Source organism: Ochotona curzoniae, unplaced genomic scaffold, assembly GCF_017591425.1.
Source record: "Ochotona curzoniae isolate NIBS_2020 unplaced genomic scaffold, NIBS_Ocur_1.0 scaffold_461, whole genome shotgun sequence".
Lineage (NCBI taxonomy): Eukaryota > Metazoa > Chordata > Mammalia > Lagomorpha > Ochotonidae > Ochotona > Ochotona curzoniae.
This window is the reverse complement of record NW_024467120.1, coordinates 12,055,464-12,066,544: the sequence shown is the minus strand read 5'-3', so window position 1 is coordinate 12,066,544 and position 11,081 is coordinate 12,055,464. Positions and strand designations below refer to the sequence as shown.

Here is an 11,081-nt window from a genome sequence, read left to right as displayed (position 1 = left end):
TGATGCCATTCCTGCCTTCCAAACCACAAACAATGTTCTAATTGAGAGATCTGCCAACCTGAATTTGGCGGATATTCCTGGAGATGTTGCTGACCCAGAACTTCTGTGTTCTGAAATGCAAAGTTGGTTGTTGGGGTTGAAGTGAACTCACAGCAGATCTCTAAGCTTCAGTCAAAAGCAAAACTCTAGGTGTGTACAGAGCATAGCTGTGCCAAAGCAATCAAGGACCAACAGAATTAGATCTGTGACAGAGACATTTATGTACATTAAAAATACAGGCTCTCAAACCATGTGCATGCTCTACAAAACATACATGCCTTTTCCAGTGATGGAGGGAAGGAGGGAGGCAAATGAGTGAGGAACAGAAATTAAAAAGGGAAAAACAGTGCTTAAACACACAAAATGAAGGAGAGATTCTTGAAGATATCAGTGAGAAGAATGAATGCTACTGAAGAGTTGCATTCATTTAACTGCCTTCCAAAGGGGGAGATTAAAGTACAGAAAAATAGAGAGAGGAGATAAGTTAAACAATCACCATCCTTCAAGTTATTTTGTGAGAACACTAGAGCTATTCTAAACGTAAAATCATTTTTGTTGTTGTTCGTTAATGTTTTTATTTATTTATTTAAAAAAATTTTTTTACAATTATTACATAGTTAATCAAAATAGAAAGGCTTGAGGGTTAGGAATAAATGGGTAAAATCATTATTTCCAAGTTTGTTATTCTTGTTTCTGTGTAAGGGGAGAGATAAAGGGAGAAGCCACACCCAGCTTCCCAACTGTCCCAGTACCCAGTGATGTGGAACCGCCACCGGATATTCACCATAGCAGAAGAACAGAGCAAGTTGGACGAGTACCCCAGCCAAACAATGAGAGCAAGGATCTGTTTGAAGGGAGACTTCAGGTTGACTATGTCAGCCAACGGATTGGGAGGGCTGCCAAATTCGTGGATCAGCGAAATCGACAGCATTTTGGAACTATCCAAACTACTTGGGCAGAACCCTTGGAGCATGCACACACCGGGACTCTGGGTGGATATCAATAATGTTTTAGAAGTATAGCTGTTGCTTCGAACCGGGAAAAAAAAAATAGATTGAATGTGGTGTTTTTAACCTGGGAGGAAAAAGCGACTTGTCAGGAGTGGGATTCGAACCCACGCCTCCAGGGGAGACTGCGACCTGAACGCAGCGCCTTAGACCGCTCGGCCATCCTGACTAACTGGGTGGTGGTGCCGCTTGGAACCTATTTCAGTCAGTGTATCCACGCCAGCCGCTTGTTTTCTTCCGACCTAAGTGGATTCTTAGGTTGAGGCTAAGCCGCCACTCGGCGACAGCGGAGGACCAGGCAAACGCGCCTGCGAGCGCCCGCAGAGACTGGGGGAGCGCCGGCGGCCGGAACCGCAGCGACTCCTGCAGCCCCGGGCGGCCCTGGGATTACTCAGATCCACCACGTCACTCACATTTCCACCCGGAACAAGGAAGCGCCTCAGGAACCAAAAACGTCACCGGATAGACGGGACTCTGCCCACCAATGGCAAGCCCGGCTGAACATCCCTGACCTTGTTTGGACCTAAACCGAGGGCGCAGCAGCTGCCGCGCGCTGTTTGAAGAGCATCAACACCTCGCTCCTCGCTCTCGGTGCCCGCGCGCCCTTTCCGGCCCCTTCCTCTTTCCTGCAGGTAGGTAGTGGAGTGCATTACGGCCATCTGTGGCTTAGAGTACAGGGAGCATGGCGGCCACAGACACGCCTGGGGCCCAGAATTGCCATCTTCAGAAAGTATGCTTGAGTTTCTGTCAGGATTTTCCTTGAGGTGTGTGTAAACCGAAAATTTACAAGAGTAGGTTTGTAGCTAACTCATGAAAAGCAGAATGTAGTGACCCTTCCGCGAGTCGCATTCTGTCCCTGTGGACAGCAGGGCGGGCTGACCTGTGGGTATTCAGACTGGCCTTCGGGGGGGGCAGAGAGAAAGCATGGTACTCAACCACCGTGTCCGGGAAGAGCAAGCTCGAAACACAGCCGCCGGTTATCAAGGATTACCATTAAAGTTTTCCTCAATGCTTCTTCTTCCTTGTTAATCTAAAGAGCTGGCTTCATGTACTTAGACCATTGACCATTTATGTGTATCATGGTAGCGATGAGGTGACTCCTTACACAAACAGGGGCGTAGGGTAGGCGACCACAGGCAGTGTGGCCTTTTCCTCGGTGGCTTGATTCTGTGCCTCCCTGCTGCCCTCAGGCAGCATGCAGAAGGACACCTTTTTTGGCCAGTTACATTTCCATGCAGGTTCTTTCCCGTTTGGGTTCGGGTCTGCTTGTTGTGTTTAAAGAAAGCAAGGCTTAGAGGCTGCTTTCAGCAGTCAGACACATTTATTAGGTGCAGACCATGGGAACTGCTATCCTGGAAGTTGAAAAGACACACAGTGGAAAGTGTGAACCTGGGTGAACTTGCAGTCCAGGAGTGAGACAAACCACTAAGATACAGGAAAGTACTCAGGGCAAATATAAACAGATGGAATGAACCCAGCTGTGCTGAGCATGGAGACACAGTGCCGGGATCCCTGGGGAGGTGCAGCACATGGCAGAGCTGGGCAGGGAGCTGGTGGTGGCCGTTCAGGGAGGAAGACAAATGATGGTGTGTGAGGGTTTACATAATTGGAAGAGGATGGAGGGGCCTGAGGCTGAGTCAGTGGCTTGATAGGATGCTTCCTGCAGAAATCTGTTAAGTAGAGGGCTTATGCTAGAGCACAGAGAATAAGAGAATTTGAAACTCATGGAATCAACCAAGTAAGGTTAGCTTGATCTGCAGACCCGGCAAAACATTAGGGACAGAGAGAGGCACAGAGGTTGAGGTGCAACCGTGCAGATAACTTGGAGCTGTCTCCTCCATCACACTTTCTGCAGGGCCCACTGACCTGTTCATGTCTGCTCTTCTACCCCCGGCTCAGCTGCCATATAAGCGGGGTCAGCTTCCTCACTTTCACAGGATGTGGTTTAGAGAAATTAAGAGCTAGGTCTACAAACTTCAGGGGTATGCTAGGGGAACATTGGTGGCCTGGGCTCACATCTCTTGGCTCTGTTCTGATATTCCCTTAGGGCTCTTTTAAGGAATTTCAACCTGAAACCATCCTTCCCCAGAATCCTTTGGATTTGCCCAAAATGCATCCATTCATATACCCTTATTCTGGATACCAAAACATTTCTGCCATAACCCCATGTCAACCTAACCCCACCTTGAATCTAAAGGTATCTATCCTTTGAATTTATCCCAAAACCCTTCCCTGTGGTTTCTAACCATACGTGACAGGAAGATACTAATAATAGTTTAAGAGTCACCCATCCGTGTTAGGAAAATTGGTACAGAAGCAAGTTGGTCCTTCTCCCTACTCCATGTAGCAGCAGCATCAACAAAAGCCAGCATAACCATCCCAAGACAAATTCATTGCTGCCCAACAAGAAAAGCAAGGCGTGGTTGACACAGGTAGACTCAGGGTGATGGAGAAGAAGGTTTGAGCAAAGAAACTGAGCTAAGTTGGACCATTCCTTAAGGTGCCCCTTGGCTGGCTTGGGCAGGGATTAGTTTAGAATGGAGAGTGTCTGTGTCCCCCGAGGCAGTGTCCTCCCCCATGGGGGACAATGGGATATCTTTAGAGAGCCCCTGGGCCTCAGTGATCACTGGGACCTCCTCAGGCCCACCAGCAGTGGAGCAGATGGTCAGGGGCTTTTTACCACAGGACCACAGGCAAAAGAAGGGCCGGACGGGACCAGAGAGGGAGACGTTGGGGAAAGTATAGATGTGGGAGCCATCAGCCATGTTGTAGAAGGAAATGTCACCTGCATCATAGTCCAGGAAAATTCCAACTTTGCGAGGGGGGCCTCCCAATGGGAGAGGAGTCCGGAGCGGGGTGAGGGCCCAGTACCCATTTCCATACAGTTCTACAGCCCAGAAGCCATTCTCAGGCGTCATGGGGTCAAATCCTTTCTTGACCACGTTCTCCCTGCACACGCCAATGGCCCAGTCGGTCCTGTCCCCCACCTCTACCTCCCAGTAGTGCCTGCCCGAGGTGAAGGCTTCACGGCCCAGCACACAGGGCCAGGAATCAAATCGCTCTGCCTTTTCGGGTAGTTTCTGACGTGAGTCTTCCAACCGTACAGATTTTGAATCTTCATACAGGAAGAGGTGCGGGTGGGCTGTGTCTGGATCCAGAGTCACATCCACTGGGGAGAAAGAAAGCTGGTGTGACTATAAGTGAAGGTGACGGGGCCAGTCCCTTCTTCCACGGAGATGAAGTATGTTCTTGGAGTTGAGGGTCTCCCGAGGCCAGGGGCTGCTGCTCAGAGGTCTCCATTTCCCTGGCCCATCCCTAATGGGCAGCTGTGGGGGATATAAGGGCCAACTGTCCCTGAGGGGGCTCTCTTAGGAGCGCCTGTCTCTGGGCCACCTGCAAGGATCCTCTGTGTGCCTCTAGGAAAGTGCCAAGGCCCTTGGTGCCCCCTCCACTGTCTGCTCACTGAAGTGTTTTCATATCTGCTAGTGTTCTCATATCCATATGGCATACAGTTGGACACAGAAACCCAGAGCCCTTGAGAATTCACAGCCACTGACCTGCATGCAGTGTGGCCTTTTTCCATTCTGCAATGAAAGAGAGATTGTCACTGACAGGTTATGCAGTAAGACAGAAAACCTTGTGACAGAAATAGCAACAAGAAGACAGAACTTACTGAGTTCCTCCAGGAGTTTCTCTGGAAAACAAACAAAAAATCATTCAGTGGCTTTTTCTTGTGAATGTGAGGGCAAGAACAAAGCTGGTGTGGAAGACACATGCAAAGCAGAGATGGTTTACTTCATGATTGCATAATTCACGGTTATCAAGAAATCCAAAATAAGAATTGGGTTTTGTTCTGTTTCCTAGGAAATATACAGGAAGTTCCCCCTGGAGTTGGATCAGATCTTTGATAGCATGATCATGACTGGGAATTGGAGTTAGAGGTGGGGACAGCACCTGGGAGGAGATGGAAACCAGGCCCCAAATCTGACTTCTCAATTAGAGCTTGTTTGACTCTGTGACCCACACTTTTGTTCTTTCACGTTGGGTGTCTGTGATTTCAGGGCCATCAGAAGCCTACTCAAGTTACCGAGTTCTATAGTCAAATATCTTTCTGTTAGAGGCCATTCTGCAGCACTTGGCGTCAGCTCCCCTCACAAGCACTCCTGGCAGGTAGCCCTTGTGGAGTCCATGACTTACCTTTAGAGCCGAATGCCTTCTTTCTCTCTTGGGCTCTTTCTTTGTATAATCTCCAGATGAAAAACATGGACATGAGAGTGAGAAGTCCTAGGATTATCAGAACAACAGCAACAGCCACCACCCAGAGAGGCAGCCTTGGGAAGAAGCGAGCTAAAACAAAATGCACAGAGAGGAACTTTACTGAGAAACTCAAAGCCAGTCCAGCCGTGCCACCTCTCCCATGGCAAAAGCAGTCACTCCAAAGTTACTGTGTGCAGAAACATTTAACTCTGAACAGGAGTGAGCGGGGGTGAGGGGGGGATGCAGTCCCTTGGGGATTGTACGCGTAAAATAAAGACTATAATGGGCCAATTCATGTCACTATAGAAATTTGTCTTTGCCAATGCAGAATGGGAGCCAAAAGGTAACGAGGAAAAGAGACTTCTGTGTGTGACAAAATAGGATTCATTGACCAAAGAACAAGGAAAGCTTCCTGCCTGAACAATGTGAGGATTTGCTTCCTTGAGGGCTCGGAATCAAGACAGTGCTCCAGCATGGAGTGAGGATGGGACTGGGGGAGGAATGGAAATAGTGAAACTAAATAAAGGAACTTTGTTTATTTAAAGAGCAAAGGCTCTGGACTAGAAATATTCCAAGGGGTAAAACTTCTGGGGCACAGTACAATAACAGTTCAGTAAATCCTTGCCTTTCATGCACAGGGATCCCATATGGAAACCAGTTCATGTCACAGCTGCTCCACTTCCCATCCAGCTTGCTGCTTATGGTTGGGAAAGCAGTGGAGGATGGCCCAAAGCTTTGGGACCCTGCACAAATGTGGGAGACCATGTAGAAACTCCTGGCTCCTGGGTTCAGAAAGGCTCAGCTATAGCCATTGAGGCCATTTGGGGAGTAAATCAACAGATGGAAGATTTTTCACTTTTTTTTAAAAAAAACATTTATTTTTATTGCAAAGTCAGATATACAGAGAGGAAGAGAGACAGAGAGGAAGATCTTCTGTCCAATGACTCACTCCCCAAGTAGCTGCAATGGCCAGACCTGAGCCTGTCCGAAGCCAGGAGCCAGAATCTTCCCAGGATCCCCTACATAAGTGCAGAGTCCCAAGGCTTTGGGCCATCCTTGGCTGCTTTCCCAGGCCACAAGGAGCTGGATAGGAAGCGGGGCCACTGGGATTAGAACTGGCTCCCATATGGGATCCCTTGAACAGTGTGTTCAAGGCGAGGACTTTAGCCACTAGGCCACCGTGCCAGGCCCATGGAAGACCTTTCAATTTATACCTCCTCTCTGCAAATCTGCTATTCTAATAAAAATAAATTTTAAAAAATGAAGAGAAACTTCTGTATCTCTGACTCTCCTAAAAAGGAAAACCTGAGGTTTTGATGGTAAATATGTTGAATTTATGCCTTCAGAATCTTTACTTTTCTAATGAATTTGGTAAGATTCTCTCCAGTCAGCAGGAAAAGGACCGAGGAGGGAAAAGTAGGCAGCTGTGCGATGGGGTTCTTTCTGGACAGTTGTCCCAGGCAGTGTAGCACGGGAAGCAGCAGTGCGTGCACTGACCTGGTACAGCAATCCCTGCTTCTTTCTCCTGGTCCAGAAGGGAGTTCCGGATGCAACAGGATATGTTCCTCAGGGAGATGTCTCTGATGACCATCGAGGCAGCCACTGTGAACAGGCCTTCTTCATCAGCATTCATGGACTCTGATGCAGATGCAAGTTTCTCTCCCTGGGATGTTCTCCACTCCATCTGGGGCTCTGGGTACCAGCCCGCTGAGGTACACTCCAGGCGGATCTCTCCACTGTCTTGAATTTCCATATGGATATGAGGATCAGAGCCTAGAGCTGATGGGAGAGATTCTGTCCTTAATACTCTAGTGTACGCCCATAGAGCTACAGGGTTTGAGAAAGAAGAGAGATGGTGCAAGTCGATTGGGAATGGGTGGGATTCATGTCCATAACAAACCACTTAAGGTAATGGAGCATCAGTGCAAGGAATTTCAGCTATCTTTGCAGAGAGTCATTCCTTACTGCAGTCTAGCCTTTGAAATTAAGGCAGAAATGAGCAGACATGGGGGTGATTACTTAGCCAGCAGGAACAGGAAGACCAATGGCTTACAGGCAGGTTAGTGAAGGAGGCCAGGGCTTCAGAACTGGGAGAGAGCTTTGTGGTTATGAAAAGTCTCTGCGGGGGGAGAAGGAGAACGAAAACTGAGTATTCGAACATGGACAGAGAAGGAGTATCATTGAGAGGCAAGAAACAATAGGCATCTTCATTCTGTTTTGTTCTGTGCCCTGAGACTAGTCAACAATTCAGTTTCCCTTTGAACGTGATGCTGGCTCAAGGATTTTGTTAAGGGTTTCAACCGATGTTCCCTTGTCCCGTAAACCCTAACACAGAGCAGCAGCACTGCTGTTTTTTTCTGTCTGTTCAACCTTAGAAAACCACATGTATGCAGACACTGGTCTACATTCATATTTCAAGTTTGTACAGGTGACTATAATACTCTCTACATGAAAAGAGCTATCATTTTCATCAGATTTCAAAGGCACCTGCCATTTATAAAAGGCAACAGCAGCTTGATGTCATCAAATCTCTAGGCTTTGGGCCCAGCATGATAGCCTAGTGGCTAAAATCCTCGCCTTGAATGCGCTGGGATCCCATATAGGCGCTGGTTCTAATTCTGGCAACACTGCTTCCCATTCAGCTCCCTATTGTGGCCTGGGAAAGCAGTAGAGGACAACCCAAAGCCTTGGGACCATGTATCTGCTTGGGAGATCTGGAAGAAGCTCCTGGCTCCAGGCTTCAGATCAGCAGATCTCCAGCCGTTGTGGTCACTTGGGGAGTGAATCATCAGACAGAAGATCTTCCTCTCTGTCTCTCCTCCTCTCTGTATCTGACTTTCCAATAAAAATAAATAAGTCTTAAAAACCTCTAGGTTTTTATGTGTTTGATAGATTTTTCATGAAAATATGAGTTATAAACGATCCTGCCACAGGGGGCACTGTTGTGGAGATCCAAATATGCAATTATTTTTTCAAACTTTGTCTCTGAATACGTACAAGGAATCTACTTACATATTATGCATTTTTAGCTTATTCAAAGTCACAGAAGTAACACAAGTATACAATTGACCAAGGCAATTTCTCATATATTCCACTTATAAAATTTTGCTTCATTGTTCCCAAGCCTTGCTGGATAAATGTTTCTCCAGTTTTGAGGTAGAAAAAGCTGCTTAAAAGAGGATTTAAGGGCCCGGCGCGGTGGCGCAAGTGGTTAAAGGTCCTCGCCTTGCACGCCCGGGATCCCATATGGGCGCCACTTCTAATCCCGGCAGCCCCGCTTCCCTTCCAGCTCCCTGCCTGTGGCCCGGGAAGGCAGTCGAGGACGGCCCAAAGCTTTGGGACCCTGCACCCGCGTGGGAGACCCGGAAGAGGCTCCTGGTTTCGGATCGGCATAGTATCGACCCGTTGCGCTCACTTGGGGAGTGAATCATCGGACGGAAGATCTTCCTCTCTGTCTCTCCTCTCTGTACATCCGCCTTTCCAATAAAAAAAATAATAAAAATAAAATCTTTTAAAAAAAAAAAAAAAGAGGATTTAAAGCCAGCCACTCTCACGTGAGAAAGGCAGGTCCTGGGGCATATTTTCCTCGCTAAATGCTAACCACTTTCTTTACCATTTCAACCTGAATTTTGGCTTGAAGGAAAAAAAAGCGAAACAAATAAGGATTTTTTTTTTTTTCTAGATGGGTGCAGACTATTAGCTACATAATCCCTACAGGAGCTTCAAAGATTGAGGGGTGCTTGCCATCAGCCTCAGTGATGGTGAAACAGACATAACTTAGACACTCCGTTCAGGGACTTTTTTTAAGTAAACTAAAGCTGTATTCTTTTGGAAGAATGCTACCCAGCCACATCTTATAATTGTTTAACTATTTCCTCAGGGGAGTGCTCCATCTGGGATTGCGGGAGATGGTGGGAGATCATTGAAGTAAAGCTCTATAGCATAGGCTATGCCCTGCCCTTAACCTCCTGTCCACTGGTCTAGTCCAGGCCTGCCAACCCCTCCATCTGATGGTTTCCAAGGTAACTGTAACAAAGGGAAACAGAACATGGAAGGCTCCAGAGGAGGTCGAAGCCCTCTGTGCACTCACCGGTCACGCTCAGGCGCACGGCGGCCTCCTGGTAGCTGGAGTCCTCTCTGAAGACACACCGGTACTCGCCGTCGTCGGAGGCCCTGACGCCTCGGATCCTCAAAGCCGCGATCCCCTCGGCGAGCTCCTCCGGCACCAACGTGGCCCTCCCGCGGTACTCGGGCATCTGCTCGTCCTCCAGGTCACGTCCGGCCTGGTACACCAGCACGGCAGGCGAGAAGGTATGTCGGAACCACCGCAGCTCCACCTGCTCGGCGCTCATGTTCACGGACAGGTGGCAGGGCAACTCTGCGTCGCCACCCACCACGGCTAGGATGGGCTCCAGAGGGCTGAAGGCTTTCGTGGGAGCTGCCAAAGATGATTAAACAAACAAAAGCAACCCTGAGTAGATTCAGGCAGGACATGCGGATGACACAGCCCCTGTGCTTGCTGCCAAGTCCCTGTACTAACTCTCATGCCAGTGACCACATGAGAGATTCTGAATACTCATGCATGGGGAGAACAGAAGAGGACCACTTACATGCAGGGAGACGCCCAGCTCTGCAGTCCTGAGAGGAGACTCACCTGCATCCAGGATGGGCAGCAGCAGGAGGATGAGGGTGAGCAGACACCTGGGGAGGGTGCTGGGGGAAACGGCCATCTCCCTGCACTCTGGGCCAGCAGCACACAGTCCCTCAGGAGCTCCAGCCTAGGGGAGGCATGCGTAGGGGTCACTGTGGGTTCTGCAGGGACCCCTATTCTCCGCACTCCTTCTCACAATTCCTCCAGTCTTACATCCTCGTCCGCCTGCTCCCCAGTGGAGATTTTTCAGCCCATGATGACATCAGCACCAACCCATTCCCTAAAGTTAATCAACAAGCTAGGCCCTGAAACCCCCAAAAAGAAGTCCGAGAAGAGAGGCGTTTTACCATTACTGGGTGGCGTGAAAATGAATAAATCTTAGAACCACTATGCTGAAAAAATAACCGCCTATTCTAAATACAATAATTTAACATTTGCTTTTAGCAATAAAAGAAGATGAAGGCCATGGAAACAAAGATGGGAAACAAGGAAATGAGACAAAATAAAGAAACAAAAATGGCAGAAGATAAGCAAGAAAGGGTAGCTGAAGAGTAATCAGAAAGCTTGGAGGTCAGGAGGAAGGCAAGGAGGGGCCCACCCTGCTCTGCTGGCTACCCACCCTCCCAAGGGCGCGCACCAGCTGGCTGGTCTTGGAGGAAAAGGCTCCAAGAGTGGCTGCTACCAGATGAAAAGGTGGTGTGGCCCTGTGGGCAAAAGTTAAAACCCAGCAGCAGGAAGGGGAAGTGTTCTCAGAAGACCTGCCCCCAGGTGGCCTGGTGATTTACCTTGGAAAGAAGTTTTCCAAAGAAAATGAAAGCTGACGCTTTTGACAAGTGGGGCTAAATTAAAAGGGATCGAGAGAAAGAGGGTTATAGAAGAAAAGGAAGAGGGGATCACTGAAATTCTCAAATGAGTTGTGAGGCCTCCAGCCAGTTAATTTATCTCTTTTCCTCAGTTGTTTTTCTCTCTCTCAAAAAAAAAAGGGGGTGAGTGTGGGGGAAGGATCCAGTGCAGTAACCTAGTGGCTAAAGTCCTTGCATGTGCCAAGATCCCATATGGACATCAGTTTGTATCCTGGCTACTCCACTTCCCTTCTAGTTCCCTGCTTATGACCTGGGAAAACAGTC

The 11,081-nt window shown here is 48.4% G+C and overlaps 1 protein-coding gene, 1 long non-coding RNA gene and 1 other non-coding gene across 3 annotated transcripts; 1 reads left to right on the top strand and 2 right to left on the bottom strand.

Annotated features, from left to right (window-relative positions):
• Positions 1–1,132: 1,132 nt before the first annotated feature.
• TRNAL-CAG lies at positions 1,133–1,215 on the bottom strand. Its single transcript has one exon. It is a non-coding gene; the product is annotated as a tRNA-Leu (tRNA).
• A 397-nt stretch (positions 1,216–1,612) lies between these two features.
• Positions 1,613–7,984, top strand: LOC121147706. The gene is made up of 3 exons (XR_005882467.1): positions 1,613–1,678; positions 6,838–7,015; positions 7,946–7,984. It is a non-coding gene; the product is annotated as an uncharacterized LOC121147706 (long non-coding RNA).
• On the bottom strand, positions 2,356–10,064 carry LOC121147705 (butyrophilin subfamily 1 member A1-like). The gene is made up of 7 exons (XM_040967612.1): positions 9,958–10,064; positions 9,394–9,741; positions 6,801–7,082; positions 5,244–5,393; positions 4,720–4,740; positions 4,604–4,630; positions 2,356–4,215 (listed from the first exon to the last, which is right to left on the bottom strand). The coding sequence occupies exons 1-7, from the start codon at positions 10,031–10,033 to the stop codon at positions 3,542–3,544; spliced, it is 1,578 nt and encodes a 525-aa protein (XP_040823546.1). The 5' UTR covers positions 10,034–10,064; the 3' UTR covers positions 2,356–3,541.
• Positions 10,065–11,081: the final 1,017 nt, after the last annotated feature.

Excerpts from the sequence above, each read along its gene's own strand:
- LOC121147705 (XM_040967612.1), bottom strand. The coding sequence starts at position 10,033 with ATGGCCGTTTCCCCCAGCACCCTCCCCAGGTGTCTGCTCACCCTCATC. Across the intron at positions 9,742-9,957 it reads GCTGCCCATCCTGGATGCAG|CTCCCACGAAAGCCTTCAGC; the intron begins GTGAGTCTCCTC and ends CATCTTTGGCAG. Across the intron at positions 4,741-5,243 it reads GAAGGCATTCGGCTCTAAAG|AGAAACTCCTGGAGGAACTC; the intron begins GTAAGTCATGGA and ends TTTGTTTTCCAG.